At 38.8% G+C, this 13814-nt stretch overlaps 1 protein-coding gene across 1 annotated transcript in view; it reads left to right on the top strand.

The window, feature by feature from the left end:
• The window catches only part of LOC145984424 (E3 ubiquitin-protein ligase RNF170-like), a 49365-nt gene extending 46721 nt beyond the window's left edge, over positions 1-2644 (top strand). Inside the window, exon 7 of the mRNA XM_083118087.1 lies at positions 869-2644. Within this exon, the coding sequence (XP_082974213.1) occupies positions 869-1144 (276 nt within the window). The 3' untranslated portion in view covers positions 1145-2644. The remainder of the gene's footprint in view (positions 1-868) is intronic.
• Positions 2645-13814: the final 11170 nt, after the last annotated feature.

The following is a 13814-nucleotide window of genomic DNA, read 5'->3' as shown; positions in this document are numbered from 1 at the left end:
TTGTTGCCTTGTAAAAATGGAGTCTCAGGTTTGATACCTGGTGGAGGCACTGTAAACTGTAGGCCCAGTCCTGATTAGCCTATCTGTGGCTAAACTCCATGGGCCTTCGAGAGCAGCTTTTTGGTGGGTAAAACGTGGTCAGTGCATTGAGTCCCATTGCTTCTGTTTTCTGGTTTCAAGACCGGAGCCTGCTGCTTCTTTTCAAGCAACTCTCCGATTGCCCTCATGATGCTGTGACAACAGGCATTTTTTTGAGCTCCCACCAGGGATTGAGCCTAGGGCCACTTGCACCAAGGGCAAGAGTGCTAACCATTAGGCTAAGCAGGAACCCTTGGTTTTATGTTTTTCAGGGGCCAAATTTGAAAAGATTTAACGTGGGAAAATGTAAAGTAAAATCCAGGAAAATTTATAATATTGTGCTATGTGAGGACCATGAAGATTGAATGTATAATGTTGGAAAATGTAAAATTGGGATTCCATTGTAATGCACTTTCCCAAAGCACCATAATTTACTCATATTTGGCATTTAGTTCACCAGCAAGCCTATCTATCCATTCCCTCTTCCCCACCATGAAATAACATACCTGCACTTTATACCACACCAAGACGATTCTGGATCAACACTGTCTTACAAAACACAAATAGAAACATTGACTACACATGACAAAAACAACTTTGCCTATTGAAAGTTGTAATTAACAACATCCAAACTTTCATGGGGTGGGTGGCAGTAGGTATGTGTGTGTGTGTGTAAGTAAAATTTGTAACTTTTTCCCAGCCTGTATAAGGATTAGAATTAGAATTTTAAAATAAATATTTAAAAAGTAGTATTATTTCCTAATTCTTATCTTTCTTTCTTTACATAAAGCTTTTGGATTACCTACGAGATATGCCCACTCTCCTTCGTCATTTGTGGAATGAATTTTTCTCAATTGGAGGGCTCATGATTATGTTCCGCATAAGAATCATTCTCTGCTTTGTTGTGGGATTTGTGTACGTGATTTCTCCTTTAGATATAATCCCAGAAACTGTCTTTGGAGTGCTTGGATTCCTGGATGATGCCTTTGTTGGTTTTTTGATATGTGTATATATTACCATCATCTACCGCAGATTTGTGGCTGGGCGTGATGGCCCTCTAGAGTGACATTTTTTTTAATTGCAATGAGAATGCAAGAGCATGGGTCACTGCCAGACTTTTTTAGGTCTAAAGGCTTCAAGTTTAGTGGTTAAAGAACATTTGATTGAAAGTTGTTTGCTATGCAGGGGAAGACTGATAGTTGTACTGGTGAACCTGCTGATTTTTGCTTGTTCACCATCTGTAATTTTGTTTTATGTTTCTTCCTTTGTTACAAGAAAAAGGTTTTCATGTTTGGATACTTTAATTAATTGTCCTGTAATTACTGAGTTTTCAAAAATTAAATTTTAATTGTAAGATTTAGTTCTTTGTTGCAGAAGAAAGCTTTTACATTTAGGTACATTAATTCGTATTACTGTATCTGTGGTTACTGTATCTGCAATTTTTTTTTTTAATTACAATGTCATTGTAATATTCTCTCCTTTTTTCATTGACTAAAAGTTTGAATAGACATCAGTTTACTAATAAGTATGCCATTGCAAGAACACAGGTCACTGCCAGATCTTTTGAGATCTAAAGGCATAAAATTTCATGGTGAAAGGACATTTGATGGTCGCGAAGACTTATCAGTAATAATAGGGAAAATGTGCATTTTGCTTGATGTAAACTGGAGAAAGTTCACAATTAGTTTTAATCTGTAATTTTATTGTATTTTTATGTTCCTTTGTTACAGAACAAAAAATTTCACATTTTGGTACATGAATTCATATTATTTATTCTACCAGTAATTTCTGTACCTGCAAGTTTTCAAAATTACGTTGTCATTGTAAGGTTTGTTTTTTTTAAAAAATGACAAAGTTTTGCTGTGTGTATTTTAATGTATGTTTGTGAAACATTTGAGGTAAGAATATTTGTCATTTTCAAGTTGCATGCACACAACTAATGTAAGAAAATAGGCTCAGAGCCAAAACCCATTCTGTTTCTTCATGGAACATTCTCAATTTTAGGTTGAATTGGTATTGGTAATTTTTATGTCAGTGTCTACAAATATTTCATATTTGTTCATCTCTACAGTTAAGTATTTGTCTGCTTACATGGATATTTCATGTGTTACATTTGCTATGTTCCATGTAAAATGTTTTGAAATAGATCAGTGCCTGTATTTTTTTTTCTTCAAAAATTTCCTATATCTTTTTTCGACTTAGTTATTATTCCCCCAAAATTGTGTTCCAAGCTCTATTTATAAATTCTGATTGTCAACTTTGAGATCTGGTGTTTTACTTACTTTGTGATGTTTATTCCTTCTTGTATCCTTGTATTATAGAAACTAAAAGTGGGCCTTCCATGCCTTCGTTCTACTAAAGTGGTGCTTAATCAAAAGTCTGTGATATTGTTAACCAGTGATTTTGTATAATTCACTGAAATATTGGGTGAATGTATTTTTGGTAAATATAGTATAGAAGTCAAAACCTCACATTCTGTAGTTGAGTGTGTGAAATTACAGTATATGAAAAATTGAATTTTTGTATGACTAATGAATGAATGTTGTTGTTGAAAATGTATATTTTTTTACCCAATAAACTTTGATCTCAAATCATGTGCCAGTGCATTATTTTCTCAGAATGTAGTGTGAAATGCTAATGTGACTTTGTTACTTTGCGATTAAGTGACTTTGCTTTACATTTTGCTATTAAAGCATTAAAAAGGATACTTACTCACAATCTGGGTCCAAAAAATTTAATCAGAAAGTATAGATTATAGCGGAACTCTGTCATTTTGTTCTATGTGCTTTACATTATTTATTAATATAATTGGTACAAATCAGTAGAGGCTTCTGCCTATTCGCACGTCCACACCCAAATAAATCTGTAATGCAAATCATTATTATTATACTTATTTATTGAACTCTATCTCCTTCGAAACATCGAGTGTTGCCATGCTGCTCCACCAAGAGAGATGGTGGAGAAGTTTCGCTCACTATGACGCTGTTGCAGCAGTCGCGTAGAGGACACTGATTGGGTGTTTTGGCTTGAGCGCCATGTGAGGGGAGGTTGCATCATGTAGGAAGGCTGTGAATGCAGTGATCTGTGTGCGAGCGAACGTAGTGTTGCAAACCCATTCCATTGGAGATCGTGTGACGCAGTCAATGCAACCCATACATCATCACAAAATGAGGGATTTTTTTTTATGAAAGGAAAATTTCAATGGTATATTGTCCCGAGCATAACAGGGAAAGAAAAGGAGGAGAGGGGGGAAGGCAAGTGAAACCAAAATGGGTGTTTTAAGCATGCCTTTGCTTTGTGCATCTTGGTCAAAATAAACGGCCTCTGTGGTGCAGTAGCCGAATTATCAACCCGCGAGAGGAAGTGTGCATCAAATAGTCAGCTGTTTTGCATTGTGTGGCTGTTACTACATTACAAAATTGTTTAACGCTGTCAAAAGGTCATCCCTGTTTCAGTGCAAAGTGTTTGATTTCATGATGAATAGGGAAACTCTACATAGCTAAAGCAGAATTTTTGGAGTTAAGTTAGCTACAAAGCCTTTAGCAACGGCAGTAATACAAGGGAAGTTCAACAATTATTGTCCCTAACATAGAAGGAATCTTCCGAAACAACTGAATTTTTTTTTTGTGTCATGTATAACTCTTTGAATGATTACGCACAAAATTTCAGCCATGTAGACTCTATAACGTTAATGTTATATTATGTTTTTCAGGACAAGGTGTGCCCTGCCCTAACTGAGAAAATGAAAAAATCTGAAGTGAGAGCCGTCATTAAGTACTGCTTCAACTTTTGGAACAAGTGAAAGTCACTCGGGACAAGATCTGGAAAGTAGGGAGGGTGCTTGATTAGTTCAAATACAGCAACAGTGGCAGCTGTAAGTTGATTTCTGTGAGCTGGAGTATTGTCCTGCAGCAGCAGTACTTTCTTGTGACACATCCCTCTGCATTTCTCCATGATTGCATCCCTCACTTTTGGAATCAATTGCGAATAATAGTCACCTGTGATCATCTTTTGGCGCTGGAGGTAGTCAATTAACAATACTCCCTTGGCATCCCAAAAAATGGTGGCCATAAGCTTGCCAGCTGATGGCATTGTCTTGAATTTCTTTGGGGGCAGAGAATCATGGTGCCACCACTGCATGGATCCCCCTGGGAGGGGGTGGAGGAAGGTGTTTTCTCTCTAAGAGAGAAAGATGGAACTAATGCTCTGTTATTTTGATTCAGGGTCATAATGGTGTACCCAGGTTTCATCTATGGTCACACATCTACCAAGAAAGTTACCCAGACTTCTCTTAAACAAGGCCAAATTTGTCTCTGAACAGTGGTACTTAATGACGGCTATCACTTCCAATTTTTCCATTTTCTCAGTCAGGCCTCACCTTGTCCTGAAAAACATAACATTAACATTATGGACCCTACATGGCTGAAATTTTGTGTGTAATCATTCAAAGAGTTATACATGACACAAAAAATTTCAGTTGTTTCGGATCATTCCTTCTATGTTAGGGACAATAATTGTTGAACTCCCCTCGTATATGGATATGGCGAAAAAGAATGAAAATTCTGAAGTACGATTACGAAGCAGGGCAGTGTGAACTTAGTGAGTACTGTTATTTGCTTTAACATTTATTATTCTCTTGATTTCACTTGATTTGCTTGGTTTGATCAGTCTGCCATTAGAAATAAACAACAGCTAGATAGATTACAACTGATTTCCTCCATGTGGTAGTTGGATTGGCTTCTTTGGTGTATGCCAATGTTGTTATTCTTTTTGTTCATTAATATCAGCAGAGTCGGGAAGAAAGTTTTTACGAAATATTTTGCAAATCGACAATAGTATTGATATTGTAGATCGGTATTTCTACGTTTTGAGTGATTTTGTCAGGTTATCGAATGCTGAATTACATACTGCACAATAACATCGCTCTTCTCGTGATTGGCTGGATGATTTCCGAAATATTTGAAATTTATAAAAAAAATTGTGTTAAAAAAATCATGAAATACATATAACTCTGTCATAGCCCCATTTTCAGTGAAAGGTGATCAAAACTTGGGTTGCCAATATATTAAGCTTCATTGTGTACGCAAGTATTGCACAGTGGTGGTATAACACTTCTGGACAATAGACTGAAGTGCACACCCATAGACCCAGACCACGAGCCACCACTGGTACAAATTATATAGAAAAAATTATAATCGTAAACTCATGTGCATCACTATGAAGAGATGCTGTCATGTATGTGTAATTGCATTATGGAGATCTGGTACATATTTGGCCAAGACCACATGACTATGATACTTGTCATTTCTTCAAACTACTACTGATATTCCATCATATCCACACAAATGTTTGGCATGATTGAGTTTCAATGCAATTCACGTATGATATGCCCATCAAAAAACTGTTTCAAAGTGCAGGCTGTTCAAATGCATACATATGGTAGTCCATCATAACATGGGCGCAAAACAAAAAAAAAATGTTTTCCGATTTCAATGCATAGTTGCTATTTTTGTTTCGTTAGATCTACACATACTATGTACAAAATTTTGTGGCAATATTTAGAGGCTTAAAGCTTTCAAAAATGTTCCATACCGGCTACATGAAGTAGCAAACGTTTCACATACATTAATAACATGTTGTTTTAAAACTTAAAGCAAATTGATTATTTTGTATTATTTCTTAGCATACAAGTAAATTTATTTGGGCTATTAATAAGATGAAACAATTGTGCAATGCAATCGACTCTGGATAAAAAGTTCTGTAACATTTACAAGGGTCGTTCAAGGTTGACCGGGACTTTTATTTCTAGACAGGAAATATACATACATAGAAGAACCAAACTATGTCAGTTTTTCAAAGTATTCCCCCTGAACATCCAGACACCGTTGCCGTCATTGTGGAAGTTCCTTGATGCCTTTGGCGTAGAAAAAAGTAGGTTGGTGTCGTAACCACTGCAGGACAGCGTTCTTGAGTTCCTCATCTGTCTGGAAGTGCGTCTCGCCCAAATGCTCTTTAAGTGCCCCAAACAAGTGGAAATCACTGAGGCATAAATCTGGACTGTAAGGACTGTGTGGTAAAACCTCCCAGTGCACGCTGGCCAGTGTTGTTTGAGTCAAATGGACCGTGTGGGGCCTGGCATTGTCATGGAGAAGAATGACGTGTTTCGACAACATTCCAGGTCTTTTCTTCCGAACAGACCCACGTACAGCACCGTGAAGCAGTGTTGAGTAATACTTGGCATTAATTGTGGCACCCTTCTCCACAAAATCCACATGGATAACACCTTTCATGTTCCAGAAGACTGTTCCCAAAATCTTACCGGCAGACGGCAGCGCTTTGCTTTTCTTGGGTGGAGGGGAACTTTTATGACACCATTCGTACACTCTTGCCCGTGACAGTGTTTGTTCACCATACTGTGCTTGCAGTCTACGCCAAATTTGAGCAGGTTTCACCTTCTCCTTCACGAGAAATTTCATTATACACCGCTGTTCCACAGCAACAGATACACTACTTGCCGCCATCTTTGTTTACACTACTGCGCATGCGCCAAATGTGTTGCAAAGGATCATGGTTACTCGCAAGGAATCATGGTCTGTCCTGCCCTAGTAATGCAGCGCTACATTGATTCATTAATATTTTACGCACGAAAGTCCTGGTCAACCTTGAACGACCCTTGTATATTGACATCATTATCTCTTGAGTCAAAGCTTCAAGGAGAGCAAAGATAGGAGACTGGTTATGAAGAAGGATAAAGGTAGAGGTTTCTGTAAAAGTAAATATTTTAATGAGCTCCATCTACCAACAACTTCATTGTTTCAAGTTTGTATGTTTATTTCTTGTACAAGTGGAGCAGGAATGGGTTGAAGTGTTTGAATTTCTTTCAATCTTAAATTCTATCAACCTTTCAGACAAAAAGTTCATGATGCTCACGGCAGCTCTGTTATTGCACAGCTAATGTCCAGAATCTTGACAACGGAGCACTATAAGGTTCCAAAGAAAGCACAAGCGAGTTACCTGTAAAGAAATCATTAACAGAACATGTGTGTAAGGAATTTTGTGACACCGGAGAACTTCTCTTAGTTTTGCACTGGGATAGTAAACTGATAAAAGATCAAACTAATTTGAAAGCAACTGTGGATAGACTTTCAGTACATACCTGTTACAGGTTATGAAATCATGGCCTCCCCAATGGTGTAGTGGTAGCATCATCACCTTGTAATCAAAGGGTCTCAGGTTTGGTACCCAGTGGAGACTAGTGGTTTGGATCCCACTTTAAACTGTAGGTCCAGTCCCAATTAGCTTTACTGTCCATAAAGTGGACTTTAAAACACCAACTTGACTTTGTAACCTGATGGTTGCGTGCGTAACGAAGTAGTCAAGATTTGAAAGGAAAGCGTAGAGGTCCGTGGATATTCAATTACTCGCACGATTAAGAAAACAAACCTATCAGTTACAATAGTCAGGGGTGGTTGAGGCTAATGACAGTATTTTGGACCGTCACCTCAGTCTCTACTGAGAACCAACTTGACCTTGGCAAAACAAGTCGTGAACAATACACGCAAAAATACTGAAGTCAAATTAAGTCTTTTCTCAATCAATGAAGGTAAACCGCTCGTCCGTCTAAGCATGGATTTTCCCGTCTCGTTTAATCAAAATTTAAGATAACACTCTCCAATTTTGTGGATTAAGGGATAATTACATACACTTAATTTGATTTTACGACCCAAGTCAAAATTTATTACGCCAAACCTCGCAGCGTAGAATGGCGGGCGTTTCCAAGAACAACATATACATATATGGTTCGTAACAATTATTTCATTCCACCTAACTGACTTAAAGGTAGATCAACAATTCTTTGTTACCGGTAGATCAACAAGATAATAAAACTGGAACAAAATCCGGCAACTACGAATGACATAACAATGTAATATATTAAAATACGTCAAGACAAATCTATAATTGCATTTTTGTACAACTCTTTCATCAATTCTGCTTATCCAAAAAAAAAACACCCATTTGACATATTAATTACTTTGGTGCTCCTGCTAAACCCATCCGGTACATTGCGCGAAAGTTATCTCAGCTCGTGATTCAGGTTGCTGTCATGTTAATCGCATTCCCCAACTTGTGTTCATGTAACCTAAATTGAACGATTTGTCTTTTTTCTCTTTTATGCAAAATGGGGGGAAAGGGGGGGGGGGCGTGACCAAGTGCCACTTTCTTTCTCCACTATGCCGACAGCGACATTACAACGTCTAACCATGCAAAACTGAATTGATAGTTGTTTTGCGTATAATTCATTCTTCGTTCGTCATGAGTTACTTGTTGATTCAATTTATCACTCCGTGGCAAAAGAATAGAAAAAGAGGGGTAAAGTGACGTTCTCGTCCAAAACACGCATTCACAGTTCACTTATTAGAAAGGAGTCATTGGGTACATACCTCAGTTCGTTGGAAACGGTTCACCTCTGTTAACTGGACACTTCCTCTGGATCAAAGGGAAAACTGGAACGTCATCCAATTGGCCGCTTTTCACGCACGTTGAATGGTATTGTCCTCTATTCCCTCTTGTCCTTCCTTCTCAGCAACCGATCCATTTGTCCTTCGTATTTCGAATTTCACCAGGTGAACCAAAGAAGGTCGTGCTCGGTCAAAATGGTCAGCGGTCAAGTAACTTCCAATTTGCCATCCACGTATTTTGACGTCCGTTTGTTCCAAAAAATTCCAACACCTTCCAGCCGTACTAGCACTATACGCGAACAATCCAGCGTTTCCTCGTAATGTTCGAAGAACTTAGTGCGTGCCGTGCTACAATTTGCGATCGACGAGAGAGAGAAGCACTGAGTTCCACGAGCCGCAACTTCTCTCGTAGCCCATGACGTCACACCAGGAAATCCCTCGCGACTCGCGAGCTGAAACGGAACTGCCGTTTTCGTCGATCGAGTTCATAAAGCAGGGGAATTCACTAGAGACCTCTAGCGGTCAATCAATTAAGTAGAATTGAAAAACACACTGACGCGAAGCATACCGGAATGCATGAGGAGAAATGTGAGGATATTCGACGCGGGATTTTTTAACATTATACTTGAAAATCAAGTTCGCGTAGAAAATCGTCACAACTTGAGGTTATGAAGTTGACAAAATAGCTTGCTGCTCTTTTGAGACGTGTTGAATGACATTGTGGGTGTGAGTTTTGTTTCGATACAACTTCTAAGACAGGACAGATGAGAAGTATCTTCATTCTGTTGGAACAATATATTGCAAGAAATTTGTAGTATTTAATTTTTCATTTAACATGACTACCATGTGAAAGACCCAGGTTCGATCCCCGGCGGAGGAGAATCGGGACTTTTTCAACCTGTTCAAGCAGCTCTGGCACCCACCCAGCATTGTATAACGTGGGTACCTGGAGGAAACTCTGGGGCTGATCACATCACCCCCAGCTCGACTGAGATAAGAAAAGAAAGTGTGGGGCCCTAACCCCACACTCCCTATATGCCTTTATGGTGTGGTGCAAAGCACAGAGGAGCACTTTACTTTACTTTACTTTATTTAACTTTTCATTTTTGCAGTATTTGCCCATTATTTGGGTCTAGCAGAGTTCCTAACATTACACTTCTGCAATGTTTCCAGGGCAGTATAATTGTAAGGTGCTGGGAGACGAACGACTTAACATGCCACATGCACAAAAGCTGAGATGAAGTAGATACAAATATTATCTTTGTTATATACAAGAATATCTGCAAAATATTATACATAACAATGATGATAACTACATTCCCTGTGAGGACTATAAGAAATGATAGAACTTTGGCTGTTGGTATTCGGCGAGTTTCCAGAAAAAAAGAGTACAATTAGAAATCACCAAGGGCTTACCATATGGCCCCCTGGATGGAAAATGTAATATATTGCTTCAAGATATACCTTTTCAGTGAAATGTGTAAGCTTACATCCAAAGAGAAGAAAACTATAAGGGAAATGCACCTCTTTGCACATCTCATCTGTGTGAAAGTGTGGATTTTGTGACCCAAGGTAAGTACTCCCTCAGTCAATGACTTGCCTATATTCAGGTCGACCTAAGAGTACAGAACAGTTTTGGAAACTACAAGGGACAAGTTTGAGGCCCACTTGTATGTTGGAGCTGAGCTGGTTAGAGAGAATGTACCTTCCAAGGAATAACAAGAAATAACAACCCATCTTAACGCTTGTGATGAAGAATTCAATATGCATCAAAATGACAGACTTCCAAAGCTTAGATATAAAACGTCTATTCAATTTGCACCTTAGGTTTGCTTCCAACTGATGTTGATTTCAGGTTCCAAAATGAACCCAAGATCTGGAGTGACTCACAAATTCTAAAACGTCAAAACAATTGTTCAGTCACTGAAGGTTGTCAACGATACTGTTGAACGTTCCATGTGTCTTATATGAGTCAATAACAAGGAAAGAAAGTGAATGCAGAGCCTAATTCAGGTCGTCGGGGACCATGGAAGTCATGTTTTAGATGCTTGAAAGGGTATTTTAAAAATGTACCAACATCCTTAAAAGGATTATCTTTAGATTTTAACGAAGTTGATTTTGAAATGAACACCGACTGAATACTTAAATTTATCTAATTTAAATTTTTAAGGAATTGCAATTCTGTAATAAATAATTGTATTTTTGTGATAAAAAGTTATTTCATAGTGAAAATAGTACAATTTCCTTATTAATTACTGAATGTTGTAAGTGTCCCATATATCCTATATACATTACATATGCATCCTTATGTCAAAAATTAGGTTGTTTGATTGACCTAACTTTTTTCTGATTGGACTGATTTTTTGCAGAAAAATATGTTCATGGGAAAGGAACAAAATTAGCAACTATGCGAATTTAAATTTGAAAAAATATATTTTTGGACCACCCTAATATGTACAAAACTAATTCTAAAGTAAGATCTATTTGTCATCGTGAGTTGTTTTTTAAAAGGGAATTTAAAAAGAAACCTTCAGCAAGTCCTTGTGGCTCCCACAAAAAACTGAACTGAATAGAAAAATGTTAGGATGTAACACTATGATGGACCTACAATCTTGCAAAATTTAATTAAAAATCATTTGATCGTACTAAAAAGGCCAAAGGTGGATACAGTGTCCAGTGTTTCTACATGAACTCTAAATGTATTTTTCCTGAGTTTTCAATTTTTTTCCAGAGTACTTAATACACAATACATTACTATTATAAATTGATTATACAGTGCATTCGAAAAGTAACTATACACCTGTCATGCTCTAGTAAAACAATACATAACATAGACTTACCTTACAGTAGTTGTTGGAAATGGTTCCCATGAATATCCAAACATATCTGCCCATGTTTCTTCTTGTTCTCGAAGACTCGCATCAGTTGTTCATGTGGAATGTTCTTGGTGAAATCACGAATAACAGTTTGAAGTTCCTGGAGGCTGTGGGGGTTTCCTCGATAAACATTACTTTTGCATAACCCCAGAAGTAAAAATCCAGAGAATGATGTGGCCACAAGCCCTTAGAAATGATTCGATCTCTGAAAACTTCTTGCAGTAACTTCATGGACTGCCTTTCTGTATGTGCATTGTTGTTGAATCCAAGCATTATTAATCTCGTCCTCGGTTAGCTCTCCCATGAACTTGTGAATGATTTCACAATAACAAGCTGAATTTATTGTTTCTGTGAAGAATATTGGGCCGACTATTCTTCTCCTGGATATTGTAATCCACGCCCCAATCTTCTTGTCATGTAGGTTGTTGGCAGACAATAAACATGAGTTCTGTGCATGCACATACCCTGATAAATGGAAACATGCCTCATCGGTATAGAAAACATAGTCCAAAATATCATCAGAATTGTCCGCTAAAGTGAGAATCATAGAACTTAAGACCTTCTGTAAAAAAAAGCACGTGTACCCTAACAGTGTTGCAAACTTATGGAAAAAAAATAATCCACATAGCCTACAAGGTGTAAAAACATTCCATTTGTCAACAGATGCAGAATAAGCAGTGTATCACTGAGTGATGATCTGTTTTTGAAAGTTATTGAATGTATGTTTAAAAAGAAATTTAAAAAAATGTACATCTTGCCTGGTGGCCGATTTTCAGACTCATTACCAAAGTTCCCTGTCTCGAATCCCGGCATGGGTGTTATTTGTGAGTATCCCTTCATCAATTTCATCTGACGATCACTGATTCTATTAAAATTTCGGTAACCACCAAACGTGTCTAATTCCCTTATTTTCGTATTTTTCACATTGATACTTACATATTCTGCATTGGTAAGGATTCTTCTATTTCGCGTTTCGTTTTTTGCACGCAAATAATCTCAATTTTCGAAATATGGAGTATTTTTATTTTCTTCGCTTTTGCTTGCGTTACACGCGATATGGCGGAGAAATCTTGACTAGCGTAGTCCATGATCAGTGGTTATGCAGTGTTGCGACCTTCTTCATAGCAAAATATCTAGGTACTAGTATGGAGAATACGTAGCAAGAGTGTTGTGCGATAAGTGATTGAAATAAAACAAAGCAACTGAAACCATTGGCGCGTGGATAGGTTAGTAGGGCCACGCAAAGGTTGCAATAGTGAAAAAGAAAGCCCCACGAACCATTGGCGCGTGGATAGGTTAGTAGGGCCACGCAAAGGTTTCAATAGTGAAAAAGATAGCCCCACGAACCATTGGCGCGTGGATAGGTTAGTAGGGCCACGCAAAGGTTTCAATAGTTAAAAATATAGCCCCACGAACCATTGGCGCTAGTCCCACGAACCATTGGCGCTAGCCCCACAAACCACTGGCGCGTGGATAGGTTAGTAGGGCCACGCAAAGGTTTCAATAGTTAAAAATTGGTTTCGAAAAAAATATTCGTAGCCCCACACACCATTCTCGGATAGCCCCACGAACCATTGGCGCTAGCCCCACAAACCACTGGCGCGTGGATAGGTTAGTAGGGCCACGCAAAGGTTTCAATAGTGAAGAAGATAGCCCCACGAACCATTGGCACTAGCCCCACGAACCATTGGCGCTAGCCCCACAAACCATTGGCGCTAGCCCCACGAACCATTGGCGCGTGGATAGGTTAGTAGGGCCACGCAAAGGTTTCAATAGTTAAAAATTGGTTTCGAAAAAAATATTCGTAGCCCCACACACCATTCTCGGATAGCCCCACGAACCATTGGCGCTAGCCCCACGAACGATTCACGGATAGCCCCACGAACCATTCACGGATAGCCCCACGAACCATTCACGGATAGCCCCACGAACCATTCATAAATAGCCCCACAAACCATTCACGGATAGCCCCACGAACCATTCATGGATAGCCCCACGAACCATTCACGGATAGCCCCATGAACCATTCACGGATAGCCCCACGAACCATTCACGGATAGCCCCACGAACCATTCATAAATAGCCCCACAAACCATTCACGGATAGCCCCACGAACCATTCATGGATAGCCCCACGAACCATTCACGGATAGCCCCATGAACCATTCACAGATAGCCCCACGAACCATTCACGGATAGCCCCACGAACCATACATAAATAGCCCACGAACCATTCATAAATAGCCTTAGAGATACTGGGCGAAAGGGGGGGGGGTTGTCACCCCCATCAACCTCACATTGAGCACGCCACTGATCCTGTGCACGTCATGTTGTCGCAAGTTCGTAATCAGAAATGATGAACAGTAACTCACGTTTATTTACGTTCTAGAACTGTTACACAG

Source organism: Lepisma saccharinum, chromosome 2 (genome assembly GCF_977018435.1).
Source record: "Lepisma saccharinum chromosome 2, izLepSacc3.1, whole genome shotgun sequence".
Taxonomy (NCBI): Eukaryota; Metazoa; Arthropoda; class Insecta; order Zygentoma; family Lepismatidae; genus Lepisma; species Lepisma saccharinum.
This window is presented reverse-complemented; position numbering and strand designations above follow the sequence as displayed.